We start from the raw sequence: 17,487 nt of genomic DNA on the forward strand, positions 1-17,487 counted from the left end.
CACACTACGCAAGTATAGCATTATTAAAAGTAAGGTAAAGTCAAGTCATGCCTGACCATAGGGGGCAGTGCTTATCTCTGTTACTAAGCTGAAAAGCTAGCGTTGTCAGAGACTACTCTGTGATCATGTGGCCAGCTTGATTGCACAGAACGCTGTGCTACTACACTCTAGATGCAATGGTTCCACCCCATGGAATCCTGGGGTGTGTAGTTTGGTGAGGCATTGCTCTAAATGCTATTCCCTAAACAACTAATCCCAGGATACCATAGGATGGAATCATGACAATTTAGGTGGAATAACAAGTCACTCTCTCTCAGCCACAGAGGATGGCGAAGACGATCCCCTTTCTTGCCAAGAAAATCCTTTGATATGTTTTTGGTAGAGTTTCCATAAAACTAAAATGACTTGAAAGCACACAACAATAACATACTCTCTTGTGGTTTTAAGTACAGAAAGAACAAATTTACAGGATTACATTCTTCAATGATTTTTTAAAAAGAAGATACTGTAGGATTTGGCTTGGATGTTTTCACACAGGACACTTAAATTACCTGTTTGTTAAATTGGTCTATGAGGAGAACATAAAACTTTCACTGACAAAAATATACATGGAGCTAGATTTGGGTCCTGGTACATACAACAGTGATGGCTGAAGTTGATTTTTGCAGCCCTCTTTAGAAAGGCTCCCTAAAATGCTCTCCAAAATGCTACACCAGGCACTGGGGAACACTGATGAATGGAGAAGGCTGCAGAATAGGGAAAAGGGAAGGATACTTGAACCAAGCCAGGGCAACGTCTGTGACTAGAGCTCTTCCATTCATGAAAGGAAAATCCTGGATTTAAACTAGTCTCTTTTCTTCTTCAAAGCAGTAACATAGCACATACAGCAAAAACAAGGGGAAGCAAAAATGCAGTTTTGAGCTCCTTCTGAAATATGCACTTAAACAATCACCCACAGTTTCAAGACCATAGTTATGATACGTTTATTTATCCACCAATGATTAGACATTTATTTTTAAAGAAACCAATGTGGGTGATTTTGCCTGAAGTGTGCAATGTCTATGTGCCAGGAAAGACATCTTGGACAGTGCTATACATCAGCTACTTAGTTAGAAATAGTTAGCTATGGTCTGAAATGCATGGGCCAAAAGAAGTAGCTTCTGCCCACTCTGGGGGACATGGCATTCAGATGACGCATACCCTCAAAGCAGAAGTCGCTCCGGTGTTGTGATCCAATTTTTTGGACTGGATCAAAAAGGAGCTGATTAAATCCAGCTCCTGGCAGTGACTGGTTCAGGATTGTGGCAGCAGCCTGCTTTGGAAGTGGGCCATGCAGTCACTGCAATCCTGGTGTGATTGCAGCCTGATTGTGGCCAGAGCGGGCTGTGGCCACTCCTGGTGGGGCATCTGCTTCGCCCCTAAGTAACTTTTCCTGCGTCCATCACCTGATGAAAATTCACCCACACTCCAATAGTGAACAGAATGGACCTCCTTTTCCCCATGTAGGTGATGCTCAGTAAAGTAGGTGGAGGGGCAGTTATGTTTGTGGCATGTTTGTAAATGTGGAAGAGTTACCTAGATTTACTCATATGTAACTATTTTGTATACTTAACTTAGTAGCTAATGTACAATACAGGCTTTTCTTTTTTAAAAAACAAAACAGGAATAAGCTGTAGCGAATAGAGGAGACTGTTGCTCCAAATATGTACATTCTTCAGAAATCTTAGTAGTTGGCCCTCCACCTTCATGGGGCTAAGGGGTGCAGACCCCCACAACAAAGTGGAAAACAATATGAATATCCGTGACACAACTGTATTCTCAGTAAGACTCTCTTGGGGATGGTGAAGGGCCAAAGAAAGGGCCAGGTTACTGCCTCACTTTCTCTGCTTGCCCATCCTCCCTGCCTCTTTCTCCCATGAACAGGGCATATGTGAAGGACACATTAGAGGGAAGGAGACTGGGAAGGCTGCTGAGCACCACTGCCATTTTTGTGGTCTGCAGGGACTAACTCATCCCCTCTGGCTCTTTCTCCCATGGCTGGGCACACAAGGAAGCACTGGGCACAACAGACGCAAGAAGTATGCTCCCCCCCCCCCCGTCTTTTGCTTTCATACCTACTTCTTTCCCCACTCTGGACAAAGAACTGAATCCACAGATGTTAAAACTGTGAATGTGGAGGGCCAACTGTATACCTATGTTTATTGGTGAACACTTATAGTAGGAATTGGATAAATCTTATGATGATTCAAAAATTTAGTTAATTTGATAAATATTACTATGAGGAAGGTTCCCATGCTGGGAGAAAGGCAAGATATTAAACAAACAAGTAAATAAAAATACTTTTACGATGAATCAAAATATTGATTCCTTTTCCACTGCATTCCTTTTCTTTTCTACTGTACTGCCATATTTCTTTTGATAAATCAGAGACAAGAGGGGACAGGTCAAAAGCACATCCAGTAGGCTCAAGCAACAAAATAGAAAAACCTTACTAAAGAATAGGAATCATTCTCCCTTGATAACACACCACCATTATAATGGAGGAGGTCAGGTGTTTACTACAGAGGCATTGACCTTGCTGAAGTTCTGAGATTTATTTGCCTTCTCCAGGAACCATCAAGCTGCTCTAGCAGACCTTTTCTTCTAGTTCTCAGAAGAATCATAAAGTCTGAGAAAGAGTTGTGTACAGAAGGGTATGGTTTTCTGGGCTATTCCTGGAACTTCATGAGCTTTTCCCCCCAGTGTGTGTCTGTTCTGTACTATTCAGCTGTTTGCACAGGAATAAGCATTCAGCTTTGAAAGTATGTTAAGAATAAAGCTACAGAATTGACTGGAATTTCCTTCATTTTCATCCATCTGGCTTTCATTGCCTGCCCCTCTTTTTTTCCTCCTGCTACACCTACACACCCCAGATCTTTTAAACACATGCTGACCAAACTATAGGAGAGAGATAAAATTATTATAATTCATAACATCCACCATGGTAGTCCTACATACTCCTGGTAGTATTTACTGGCTTGCAAAAATCCATTCATACCATTACAATTTTCAGGAATGGTAACTATGCCAGGTAGACAGCAAATGCCCCTTTAAATTAGAAAGTTGCTTTATGATGTTTACAGAACCTAACAAATCTACCAAATTAAATAGATGTTCTAAAAGCTACACCAAGGAGACCATCAGTCTGATTTCCCCAGGAAGGGAGTTCCAGAGTCTGGGAGCAGTTTCTGAGAAGGCCCTCTCCTTTGTTCTCACCAGATGCGTCTCTGAGGCTGGTGGGACAGAGAAAAGAGCATTCCCAGCAGATCTCGGCATGGTCCACCTTATATAGATGAACACAGTCCTTTCAACAACCTTGATGTAACCTATATAGTGCTTTATAGGTCCATATGTCAGCACAGTGTGAAGAACTCTAGGTCATTTGCACAATCCATGTTTGTATCAATTTTTTGGGGATTCAGTGTGACACTAAAATAAACTCATCTGTGGTAGCACACTGCTGTGAGTTGTTGTTGTTGTTGTTGTTGTTCCATCAAATCATTTCCTGGAGACTCTAAGGTGAACCTATCATGGGGTTTTCTTGGCACGATTTGTTCAGATGGGGGTTTGCTACTGAATTCACCCAAGGCTGAGAGCATGTGACCTGCCCAGTGTCAACCAATGGGTTTCATATCTGAGCAGGGAATCACATCTTGGTCTTGAAAGTCATAGCCCAACACCCAAACCACTATTCCACAATGGATAAGATAGGAATGGGCAACCTGCCTTTCAGGAAAGCTTCTAAGAAATCTCAAGATTCCTTGAAAAGAAGTTTATCAACCACAGGAGAACACAAACTACATAATTAATTGTGGTACTGTGAAACTATCGCATAAACATTTCTCTACATGTTGCTAAGATAATATAGATAATTGGCTGAAAACTATTCAAGTTGTATGACCTGAGGGGAATCAAAAGTTGTCATCACCCACATATCCAGCACACTTCTAGAAGCAAGTGGATGTGTGATCTGCTTATGTGTGGATTGCTTCATTCACTACATGAAACATGTTCTAATTTGTTTTCTTAGTGTCTTGGCACTAAGAATCTTTATAGGTAGAATTAGACATGTGTTTGAACAAGTGCTTAAGGATCCTTGGAAAACTGTAGCTCCAAGACATATGCAGTACAGTATTTAGAGCATACTTAAATCCACTGAAATCAATGGGCTTCCACATGCATGTGTCCACCTTAGTTTTAGCCCTATATTTTCAGATGTGTATCTACCCTCTACAGGTTCTGTTGGTCACATGCAGACAAACCATTTAATGTATCTGAAAACAATGATGGCATCTAAAGAAATCTCCTGGTTTGCTCCAGTTCTTTGTTGGTGTATGTTCATTCCATGTTTAAGAAAGATTTTAAACACACCACACAAATAGTTTTCTTTGAATCATTGCATGTCTCATACTCAAGGCTGTTTAAGCGTGAAAACAAGCCCATCTGGGTTACAGGGGGCCTAAAGCTCTCAGTATAACTCTCACTGAAAGACAAAAATTTATATATCCTCCAACTGTCCTCATTTGGCGGAGACAGTCACTACTAAACCTCCATTGTCCCACTTCTTCAGCTGCTTTTAAAATGTCTAATTTTATCTCTCCTTCCTCAATTTCCTCCTTTGTTCTCATCTTACTTCAGTTGCTGCAAAATGAGTTCAAAATGCAGAAATAGTTTGTACTCAATTAACTCAGTGGAGTGAGAGGAGAACAGGGGGCAGAGCTTTGTCTTTCTCACTAGGCAAACTGTTCCAGCTTCACCATACATTCAAGGAAGTAGACTAAGTGAAAGTTTATCCTACCAGCTTTTTTCGCCCAGTTAGTCTCAAAAATTCTATAAGATACCTTTGCATACTAATATTCAAGACTAACATGGCTATGTCTTTGTATTCAGCCACTCCTGTGGGTATTCTTCTTTATTAATAACTTTCCCCATCTTGATCACACTCTGATGTTGCTTGGCCATATGTGTCCCAGTTTTCATGGGGGAAATGCTGGAGGGTATTGATTTAATGTTAGAATCATGTCATATTAAGCAATCCTCTGAATTTCCATAATCATATAACCTGTATTAAAAAGCAACACTTGAACAAATGAGTAAACAATTAAGTTAAAATGTACAGGAGTCACTCCCACCAATTTAAAGGGGCATATAGGACATTGCATGTAACATTCTGTATGGGTATAATATATAATGACTATATAATGGATAAAATATACAATGAGACAGCATAGTGTAGTGGTATGAGTGTTGGACTACGACTCTGGAGAACAAGGTATGAATCCCCACCTGGACCATGGGAACCCACTGGGTGACCTTGGACAAGTCACACTCTCTCAGCCTCAAGGGAAGGCAAGGCAAACCCCCTCTGGACAAATCTTGCCAAGAAAACCATATGATAGGATTGCCTTAAGATTGCCATAGATTGGAAATGATTTGAAGGCACACAATACACAATAGTAATGCTGAAAACACTTCTTCAATTGGGAAGAAGATGCTAATTTTCTGTTGAACAAATTCCTGCCACTGCCATGCTCCTCCCAGATCACTGTATTTTATCTCACATTAACGAAACAGTTACTTCTTTCTCTATGGAAGTGACTTGAATTTTTAGCTTATGTCTGATTATAGAGATAGTACTTTAAACTGGGTTTGGAATGTAAGTGAGCATTTCAGTTCTTCTCCAGATGGAAGAAACATGTGTGAACAATCCTAAGCATCCAAAATATTTTCAGTTTGAATAGGTCAGTAAGGCACACAAGGATCGTCTCTCTCTACGTGTAACCTTCTGGAAATCTTCAAAGACTGACCGCTCAGTAGCATTTCGAGTGGAGAGATATGGAGAAGCTGGTGATCGTTAACACTGTTCTACATTTTGTTTTTACAGTCCCTTGCTTATATTCATCAACAGAAGACTGAAAACACGACCCCATCGAGATAAACAAAACGAGCCAGATATAAACATTTCCACACTCCAGGTAGTGTTACCTGTAAAACCCTGCCAAGGGATTTTGCTATACATTTAGTACAGACGTGGTGTAAAATGTATAGAAAAATGTGGAGTTTAGAAAAGTTAAGTTTCTTGACTATACTTCTCAAAATCCTGACACCAGTGTCTCTAGGGGAAGTACCGACCAATGGATTCTGGGATTTGTAGTCCAAAAACATAAAGTTTTCAAAGCTTTGATTGTAAGGCAACATATCTGGCTGTATAAGCTCATCATCTGTGTTTATTTTAGTTTCCCTCAAGGCCTTTCAGCTTGGGCTCCCATTCTGAATTTACTGCATCTTCCAGGTCAACCACCCACATGCTTAGCACCAAGCATCTGTTGGGCACATGAGTGTATAGACAGCATTCTGCTTGTTAATCCAACAATCCCCGCATTTTAAGCTGCATGGAGTTTTCTTTTTAAGTGTATTAAGGAAAACAACAAGTGCTGGCATTGGGTGGTTAAATTGTAAGCTGCTCTGAGTCCCAATTTTGCAGAAAAAGTGGGATATATATATATTTTAAAGACACCTGCATACATGATTCATGAGTTAGGTATTTAAATCTGTACCTAATGTATCATTTTGCACTTGCCCCCCCCCCTCCCCACTGCATGAAAATATGAGGGGTTCAATGCACTTTTGACTATTTGCACTTTGGGACCTCTTCTGGGAAAATTAATTTGTCCCAAAATATAATGTGTTTTTGTGCACAAAATGCAGTGTTGTCGCCCAGAATAAAATACATGTTGTGCAAAATACTGTGTTTCTGGGGAAAAATACTGATTTTTATGCAGAAAATAATTTTCCTGTGCGGGAAAAAAATACATAATATTTTGTACAAATGAATATTCCTGAAAGAAGTGTGAGGCATCACATAGCTATTCTCTTTTTCTTCAACAGGATGTCTTGACTATCAAGACATGCTTTTTCCACTGATGGTACAATTCAAAGGTATAGCCGTGCTAGTCTGGAAAATAGGTATCCAAAGGCATCTTGTAGCACCTATGAGACTAACTGAAAGAAAGAAGTTGGTAGCATGAGCTTTTGTAGGCTTCAGTCTACGACACGCATCTGAGGAAGTAGGCTGAAGTCTACAAAAGCTCATGCTACCAACTCTTTCCACTGAGTATGTGCAAATGACAAATATTTTTTGCATCCCCTAACAAGAGTTTACTTTGGAGTAAGTCTAGAACTGAGGATCAGCTGCATGCTATGTATTTAATGCAGCATGTACTATATCCCCTCAGTCACTAAGCTTACTGGGTGACCTTGGGCCAGTTGCCATATCTCACTCTATGCTACTTCAAAAGGTTGCTTGCAAAACTAAAAGAATGGCAGTGGGAAACAATGTGCATTGCTTTGAACTGCCTTCAGGAAGAGCAAGTTAAAAATGTAACAAAGAAAAAAAAAGATCCCTGTATGCAATTAATGCAATTCAATTTAGAACATGTAAAGTGTAAGTAACAAGTTTTTAAAATATACCTTTTAGACCATTCTCAATGACGGAGTGAAAGTGACAAATATTCCTTGGTATTTCTGAGCAGGAGAGCCAGCATGGTGTAGTGATTTGAATGCTGTACCAGGACTCTGTGAGACTAGAGGAGTCTGAATCCCACTCAACTATGGAAACCCATATGGGTGACCTTGGACAAGTGACACACTCTTAACCTTAGAGCAAAACAATGGCAAACGTCTTCTGATTAAACCTTGTGAAGATAGGGCTGCCATATGTCAAGGATGACTCAAAGGTATATAACAATCTTCTGAGCAAAGCTTGAGAAATTTAGTTACGTGGACTACAACCCTCCAAATCCTCCCAACAAGTATGGCTACTGAAGGATGCTGGGAGCTGGAAACCAAAATATAACATTACCAACTTCTGCTTCTGAGGGATGCGCTGCTGTCACTCACATTTTGCAGAACATGGATAGATAGACGAGGAGAAGAACAAATGAGACCCACAGTAAAGGAACAAGATGAGAAGACAAACTTTAGTTTTATCTTGAGTTTAGTGGAATTTGTGGCCCTTAGTATACATACAACCCTGAGATTAACCTAGAATATATTAAAGCAGATATGAAATAATTCCATTTTCCATTTAAAGTCAATTTAAATATGCACAGTTATTCTGGATATATGTCAGCAAATATGTTCTCAATTTTGCTAGATTCCTTGACCCTCAAATGTAGTTTGGAATAATGCCGACTTCATTTCAAGACTATGAAGACCAACTATTCTTCCTCCCTTGCATGCAAGAGACAGCACAGCCTATGAAAGCAGAAAGCAACCAGCAGTTTACCTTGGGGGACAAGGCTCCAAGTTACAGGCTTTCAGCAACTGTGGGGGACGCCGGCTGCTCACACACAGATTGTCATCTGCAAACTCTCTGGTCTGTTTATTCAGGCAAGTCACCACTGCCTCTTGGACACCTGCACACACAGAGAGATACACACAATTAAATTAAATGCAGTTTTTAAACCCCCACTGTCTCAATTCTCAATACAGAGCTGGGAGAGAAAAATGCAGACATGACAACGGCAGGGGGCCCTTTCAGCTGCTGTAGAGCTCATGGCCTCTGGGAGAGCAATCTGACACTCTTGCCTGTCAACAGGGCAGGATCACACAATGTTGTCACCTGTAAAGCAGGGAGGGGGATGGAGACACAGCATTTAATGGGTGGAAATACAGTGCCACATGGAAGAGCGAGCTGTTAATACGTGGGGACTTGCATCATGTTGATAATGGAAACATGCAATGAAACTGGAATTTCTCCTTTGGGTAAATTGCAAAGGAGGAAAATCCCTTGAATTCTTCTCTATATAGGCCAACATTTCAATCCCTTCATGTTGCAGCATCTGGTTGGATCATTCCAGAAAGAAACCTAGCTGTGCAGTCATAACTTTCTGCAGCTAAAAGTGGGTACCCAACTAAAGTTTATGAAGAGGAAAGTTGTAATTTATTTTTGGGATTTATATCCCACCTTTCTCTCAAAATCGGATTCAAGTTAGGGAATAAGTGTGTGCATTCCACTTCCTGGTCTTGTGCTCATGACATGTAGAACATGGTACATGCAATGGGGATTTCACAAACTTATTAGTGTGAGTGATCTTTATTCCTCCAGGACAGAAATGGCTTTCAACCTTCTATTAAAATACTCTGGGCCCTTGTTGTACACTGGTGTTTGATACCAGGACCCTCTGTGGAAACCAAAACCAAAAATCCATGGATGTTCAAGTCCCATTATACACAGTGCGCCAATAACGCTTAAAGCCTCACAGCAATCAAACATATGGTGCGCACACTGCCGCAAGTACACACCCCGTTGTTTTCAATGGGGCACAAGCATACACAGAGTTCCCCTTAAGTGGGGGATCTGGAACGAATCCGCCACATAAGGGAAGGGCCCACTGTACAATAAAGTAATAAAATGAGGTCTCTTATATAAAATGGCAAAATCAGGGTTGGCTCTTTGAATTTTTAATCTGTGGATGAAGAACCTGTGGATATGGAGGACTGACTGCAATTTGATTGTATTCCAGTCACAGTGATAAATGACAGTGCAAAAAAAAAAGTTGTCATATTTAGAAAACTTAAATTTATAATACAACCCCATGTGTGTCTTCTCAGAAGTAAATCCAATTCCATTAAATGGGAATTATTGTCAAGTAAGTCTATATAGGATTGCAACACATTAATCACTTGTTATTGTTATTATTTGTTGTTATCATCATTATTATTATATTTGTAGTTTTCTGATGTACAAAAGGGGAAACTCACAATTCTCCACAGTTCACAGCAGTTTCCTTAATATACAGTATTTCAATACTAGTGTTGGGATCCTACTATTATCTTACTGCTTGCATAATAAAAGATAGCATGCAGAGGATTCTTGTAGCATCCTTGAGACTAAGGCTGCATGCTCCTGTCACTTTTCAATGTGTGAAAGAGTCCTAAGTGTCAAAGGTGTGACAAGATTCCTCTGCATACTGATATTCCAGATTAACATGGCTATGTTTCTGAAATAAACCACAGTGTGAGGGTCTTGACTTTTCATTGTCTGCATAATGAGGTATCCTGGAAAGCACTGCATGAATGCAAGTCCTTTTGTTCATGTGGTGATGAAAGGAATGATCCAATAGTTATAGCATGTCATGGTGAACCATATTGTGCCAGAAGGATTGTTTTGCTCTGCTGGCTTCTGACCAGATCTTGCCCTGGATAATTTATTCAGTAAGTGAATCAATATCTAGAGTCCTAGCATTTCCCTGCAGTAGGTCAATTTGGGCTCTTTCTTTTCACAATGATATGGAAGTAGAAAAGGGGGTAGGGACAGAAGGAAGGCTGTGGGCTGGCTGTTTCATAGGTTGCATCTGGCCTATGGTCCAGAGGTCCCTCATCTCTGGAGAAAAACCAGCGGTATGTTTCTTAAGTAGGTGAGTTTACAGGGAAAATTCAATGGCAGAGGGCAATTCATCACCAGCAATGCAAAGACAAATAAAAGGACATTCCAAAAGCCACCTTTCTCCCCCCACTCCTGAAACTATGCTTTTTGAGTCCCATTTTCAGGTTTTCCACTCCAATGGAAAAGCAAAGCAAGAATAAGACTGTGACAAGTAAAACATATCAATTGGCTACATCCTTGCATCCTCCAAGTACACACAACTGCTAGGCCAATGATGTTAATTAAGTAGAGCTAAAATATGCAAATCAACTGCAGCCCTCCAACATGTTGCCAGTGTTGCTCAACCTGCCCAGGGAAACCAGATGTAAGGCATTCTCTTCTTTATGACACCAGTGGAATGAACTGCCTTCACTGTGTGGTTAAGCTGTTTAGGAGGTCATCTGACTGCGATTTCAAGACTTAATTGAATGGTGACATTTAGTTTAGACTGAACCACCAGCATCACTGTCACCACAGTAGTAAAAACATCAGCAGAAGCAGCGGGACTGTGGTTCATTCACCAAAACACCAAGATCTTTTGAAGATGATGGCGTGTTTACAAAAAGCATCAAGCATGTTTGAGAAGGCATACAGAAAAAGCAAAAAAAACAAAGCCATTGCTCTGTATATTGAACCTACAATATGATGATTTTAATTTTTTTTTTAAAGACTTGAAAATACAGCATGCCTTGTTTGTTTGTGTGTGTATATATGTGGCAGTAGATCAAGGAATGGTTGCTCTGAACACCATGGTTCTTTTTATTTTTAATCATATAGTTACAGAGTTGTCAGTCCTGTCTCTTCATTTCCTATGAACTTGTGGCACAACAGATATACCGCACTATCACCTAGGAATGGCCAGTGATTTTGCTCACCTTGTGTAGGAACTGCTCTGATTGGCACTTATTGACCTAACATGCAAAACAGAACATCCTACAGCTTTAGCGCATGTGCCAATTTTGTGATGTGGTTCTTGGTTCAAAAGCCTTACCAACATACGTGTTTCAAAGCTATATAGAAATATGAATCTATGTGAAAACAAACAATCCAAACACCATTTAAACCTGTCTGCATGAGTCAAATAAAATGGCATTCCCTCGTCTTCTCAGCAGGGAGTCTGATTGATGCACAGCCCAAACCTCGTTTCTGGTGCAAACAGTTCAGCAACAGAACTGGGGTATACCCCTCTTAAAACACTTTAAAATAACTCCCTCTTTGCTTCAAATCTTCCTGGAAGATTCAGAGTCTTCTGTTTTGATGCTGGGTGGCGGCCAGTCTAAAACATGTACCACAGTTCTTCCTGGTGTTGCCACTGTTGCCACATGTCAGAACAAGGCACCCAGTCAAGTGAACAAGGTTGGGCACCTCACTCTAATCTCAGGACAAAGTGGCATGCTGTGGTAGCACCACCATCAGGTGACATGGCAGGGCACATGTGCAAACAGCTGCTCAACATTGGAACAAAGAGTCCTAGGTAATGGAGGAAGGTCTGGGCTGCTCTGGATCCAGGATATTTTGGGCTGCTCCTGGCCAGTTCAGATAGGACCTATATTATGTACAGATTTTTCTTTTAATAAATCCAGTTTGTTGTGGAAATTAGATGAAACAGATTTATGGAACATCTGAATAAAAGACTTCACAGAGTCCACTTTTTAAAATCTATACCTAAAATGAAGTGCAAATGCAAACAAACAAATCAGACGCTGGTAATGTATTTAAAAACACTGGTCAGAAAAACAGAAGTGGCTCAAGGCACCTATTATTTTCACACTGAGTGGTAAACATGGATTTGGTACTGCAAAATATGTGATATAGATGTTGGGGACCAGCTAATGAAGATCTGTGAGTGTAATGGGTGTTACACACTTACAGTTGAATAAAATATCCTCCTCCTCCTCCTCCTCTTCTTCTTCCTCCTTACTCCTCCTCCTCCTCCTCCTCTGCTGGTCACTGCTGCTTCGCCGGGCCTGGGCTGGCCCACGTGGGGACCAGAGGAGGAGCTCCTCCTCTTGAGGCTGGCTGGCCAATGGGGGCATACTGGAGCTCCAACCGCCCGCCTCCTGCCAGCAGCCATTGGCCAACCAGCTCCAGGAGGAGAAACTCCTCCTATTTAGCCCTGTGCATGGTTCTGCAGGTGCGCGCAGGGCAAGAGGAGGCTGGAGGCTGGCGCAAAGGCCTCGGTGGCGGCAGCAGCGCTCTGCCATCGCCATCGCTGCGCCTGCCTCTGCGCCTTCCTCCTCCGCCTCCTCGGCCATGGAGGCCATCTGCGGCCCGCCCTCCTTGGCGCCCTCCCTGCTGCCGCCACCGCAGTACCTGGTGTCAGCGACAATCGGCAGCAGGACCGGGCTGGGGCCGGTCCCACGGCCTCACCAGGCTGGATCCAGCCCGCGGGCTGGACGTTGCTGACCCCTGTCCTACAAGATCTGTTTGCATACTAATATTCCAGACTAACATGGCTATGTCTCTGAATTCTAACCTCATGTCAATTAACTAAGTGACATGAGAGGAGTGGGAGAACTTTGCCCTTCCCTGTAGGCTCAGGAAAATGTAACGTGCTGCAGCGTCCCCTAGATTCTGTGTTTTTTCTCATTAATAACTGTTGCCACCTTGACCATACTTTCTGTCTCAGTTTATGTTGGCGAATATACTCCATGGAGTACATCATGCATCAAAATTGGCCAGCAGTGCTCTGAACAGAGGGCAAGAGGCATTCTAATGCCTCAGGCAGTGAGGGAGAACTTGAACCCTTCTATCTGGCAGTGGAAGACATTAACATCAAGTACACTGAATAGGTCAGGGCTCTCTCCAGCTAATTCTGAAGCTCTGGACCTCCTACAGGTTGAGAAGTCTAAACATTTTAATACTCTGGAAGTCCTATTATCCACAGGGTATTGTAATTTTTAACAGCTGACCCACTGTTGCTCCACCTATGTGCTTTTACAACAGCCCTGAACATAGATTAGGGACCTGAACAAAAATCCTACAACAGCACCAGCATGAGAAAGTTCTCATCCACTACAATGTCAACTTGCAACACTTAAAAGAAGACAACTTTGCTAGATCTCTGTGCTATAAAACAAGCTGGTTGTTTCCCAATCTTTTCTAAAATTCTCCCACTGAAAGGGAGAGAAAAAGAGTGATTTATTTGGAAGGGAGATGTTAAGCCAAGAAAATTTATGCATCATGTTTCCTGCATTTTAGGGTTTGGCAGCTTTGAATCAAGTCTCCCACCACCTCCAGCTGAATAAATGAACACAGTAATAAAAAAGTAAATAATAATCACCATCCTGAATATGGACAAGGGAAGGGCGGTAGCTCAGTTGTAAAGTACATGCTTTGCATCCCAAGTTCAATTCCTGGTATTTCCAGATATAGTGGGAAACAATTTTCCTTGAAACTCTAGAGAGCCAGGGTCAATCAGCATAGGCCAGGGGTGGGAAGCTCAGCCCTTGGTGCTGAATCCAACCCATTGGGCTTCCCCTTTTAACCACAGCACTGTCATTTGGAGATTTTGCTGCTTTTCTAGGCACTTTATTAGGGACATGCATCCTTGGTTATTTAAACCTCATTTATAACCCCCTCCTATGAGTGAAAGGCGAGAGGGTAAAATGGTTTTTTTGTACATGTTTGAAGAATAGTATGCACATTTTCTTTTCCTTCTTTCTTTCTTTATGTGTGTGTGTGTGTGTGTGTGTGTTTGCAAGTGATTCCCATTCTGCCTTGTTTCGTGGACTTTAGAAGGACTGATGGTTTGCTGGCATCTCTTTGATCAACAACCCTGTCCATCCTGTGTTTGCTCTGTGTATTGTGCTTTGCTTAACAAAGTGGAAAGAGAGGTTACTTGCAGAAATTGTGGAGACTGAGGGAAGAAAAGGGTCTCATTGTTTAACTCTTGTGCAGGAGGTGGAATATCGCATTGGCAGGATGACTCAACTGGTCAAAGCAGCCCTTCTCAATGGGGGTGAGACATTTGGCAAGTATTCTTTATATCCATATATTTTTCTCATTCTAGAAGTTGAAACACCTCTCCTAAGGCTTAGTTATTGGTACAACATTTTAAATTAGATTATGGGTCTAATTTGGGTCCCATCATTTCGCTTTTGGTTTTACTCTCCATTGGAATGTGGGCCTTGAGATAATACCTGAAATTGAAGTTATCCCTGTGTAGGCCATACTGAGCTAGATGGACCAGCAGTGGCATGAAAGATTTTCTTGTGGTCCAGCATGCTATTTAATGACAGCGACCAGAAACACTTCAACAAGAATCACAAAGTGCATGTTTGTAGCATCCAAAGGTTGGGAAGTTACTTTGAAAAATGAATTTGTCATGTAATTCTTACAATGTCCCCTAACCTAACTTGTTATGCTTACCATCTCACTTTTTTCTCTTTTAAAAAAGTATCTTTTGCATTATTCATTATTTTTAATTACTTTTGGAAGAGAGTACAAATAAGAAAATTACCTAAAATATGGGTGGGAGTGTGGGGAATCCTACACCAAATTTCCTCAGAACATTTTAACTGCCCCACCTCCCAAACTTTAAGAAGTAGATCTGAGCTCTTACTAAGAGGAACCATTATTGTATTATGGTTGTATTTCCACTTCCAAGAAGAAGAAAAGGCACATAAGATATTCCCTCTCAGGTGACAAATTATCTCTAGTGACCCAGGGCCTGACCATGGAAATGGAGCACCATGTACTACTTTGCCTGAGGCAGCAAAATGTCTTAAGCTAACTCTGTACCATTACTTAATACATATTAATGTGGCAGGCTATCTCTGAATAGGAAGATTGCACTTTTGACTCGACTGGCAGATGGTCAATGATAGCTCTCATGTTAGCCATTTGTTAGCAACAGTGGTTGCAAAGGCAAGCTGTGCAGTCATATGGTGAAATAAGACTCATGCTTTAAACTTTTGGAGATAACCCACAGTGCAGGATCACAGCAAGGGAGGGTAAGGTTTGAGAAAATGAAAACGAAAATCACCAAAGAGAGATTAAAACCCAATATCTTTCTATATTCCTTACTTTGTTATGAGAGCAATGATTTTCTTAACAAGGCTACAACAATCAACTGAATCCTGTCTGTGAGAAACTGAAATTTCAAGCCACTATCTCCAAATAACTGTAAAGTTCTCCTGTTGCAGCATCTGGTGATCTCAAGACCCATTCTCTGATGTTCCACATTTTCTGCTTAAAGATACACAAATATGCAACATGTAAAATGATCAGAGAGTACATATATTTCCTGACACTTAGATAGAAGAAGAAAGTAAGAGGAACAGACCAGGAACTAAAACCCTGTTTATCCTCAAAGATGTTTTAGCAGAGGCATCACTAAGCGTGTGTGAGGGCCAAAGTTCAAACTAGATTTGCTCTTGGGCCCATTTACTGTATAAACTCATGTATAAGTCTAGAAATTTTAGTTTAAAAATTGGGTCAACTTATCCATCCAGCCATTAGCATGAGCACAAACAGTTTTGCCTGCCGGGATTTTGTAAGTTCTTTGGCATCATTTTTCTTTGCTTCCTCCATTACATTCTTTGTTACATTCCCCTAGGTTTTACTCTTGACTTATCCATGGGTAATATCAAAACTTTACTTTTGGTCCCCAAACTGGGGATATTATCAGTCAAAGGAAATTGGAAGTATAATCCAATGGCAATCCAAACGCAATCATGGGGTTTAACACACGCAATTTCGGGCAATGGAAAGCTATTTTCAGGCAATGGGAAATCAGTTTGAACGCAATTTGAATTCACGTAAATTTGCTGAACTAGCGAATTCATGTGAATGCGTTCTGGCCCCACTTTCTTTTCATTCGAAACTAAGAGAAATTCTTCCCGTTTGATAAACTCCTTGTCCTCAACCTATACTTGAGGTTGAAGTATAGTCTACGCCATTTATCTTTTTTGGCAATCCGTGGCATCCATAGAAGCTTCCTTCAGGACCACATTTCAAATGAGTTGATCTTTTTTCTGACAGATTTCTTCACTGTCTAGTTTTCACAATTACATAGAAATCAAAAATACTATGTGACATGGAAGGCCCTTCAATGCCTCTATCAAAATGTTGAGACCTACAGAAGGAGTTGCTTTTCTGTGCTCCACTGCTTGGAGCAGTACATTGTATGGAGATATGAGAGTGGGACGTCTCAGATTCAGCTTCTTGGTTATGAACTGGCCAGTCCTGCTTGACACTGATACTAGTCTCATATCTGCATCGTTAAGACTTGCTTATTTACTCAGACCTTGGGGTCTTATTAACCATAGCTCAGGCCGTGTCCACATGGGCAAATAACACAACTTTCCCTATTCTGATGTGAAGTTGAAGGCTTTCACAGCTGGCATTCATAGTTTTTGTGGGTTTTTCAGGCTATGAGACCATGTTCTAGAAAAGTTTATTCTTGATGTTTTGCCAGCAGTTGTGGCTGGCATTTTCAGAGAATGCTGGGGAAGTGAGTGAGGTATATATACTGTGTGACCCTTGGTTAAAAGGAAGTGATTTCCATGTTAATCTGTGTATTGTTCTGTTGTTGAATGGCAAGGCCTCAGGGTGTCCATTTACTTAATGATCCACCTCTGACCCTGGGTGGTTTTCATTTGCATTTGCTGGGTCTTAATTTTGGTATTTTTTAGGACAGGTAGCCAAACTTTGGCCCGAGACAGATGGGCCAAAGGGGTGTGGCAGTAGCGATAGTAGGGTTCAGGAGTGCGCACTAACTACACGCTCCTGAACCCTAGTGCGTGTGGGCATCATCATGATTGCGCAGCCCCGCCCACACAGGGCACGCAACCATGGCGTGTCCTGTGCGACATATCCAAATGGCACGTCACACAGGATACACAGCTGAAGGGCGCTTATCGTGCCTTACCAATGGCACGCAGCTGAAGGGCACTTATCGTGCCTTACCAATGGCACGAAAAGGAGCTCCGTTTCGGAGCTCCTTTTCGGTGCGCGCATCGTTGGCACAGCAACCAAATGGCCGCACCAAGATGCAGAGGAGAAAGGGGTCACCC

At 41.5% G+C, this 17,487-nt stretch overlaps 1 protein-coding gene across 3 annotated transcripts in view; it reads right to left on the reverse strand.

The window, feature by feature from the left end:
* Positions 1 to 17,487, reverse strand: part of ADAMTSL1 (ADAMTS like 1) — a 443,438-nt gene that overhangs the window by 97,494 nt on the left and 328,457 nt on the right. For all 3 annotated transcript variants that reach the window (XM_089489382.1, XM_089489388.1, XM_089489374.1), the window contains one exon: positions 8,327 to 8,456. In XM_089489382.1, coding sequence (XP_089345508.1) covers positions 8,327 to 8,456 — 130 coding nt within the window. The remainder of the gene's footprint in view (positions 1 to 8,326; positions 8,457 to 17,487) is intronic.

This window comes from Sceloporus occidentalis, unplaced genomic scaffold (genome assembly GCF_023333645.1).
Source record: "Sceloporus occidentalis isolate IW3139 unplaced genomic scaffold, rSceOcc1.0.p SCAF_1, whole genome shotgun sequence".
NCBI classification, from domain to species: Eukaryota; Metazoa; Chordata; class Lepidosauria; order Squamata; family Phrynosomatidae; genus Sceloporus; species Sceloporus occidentalis.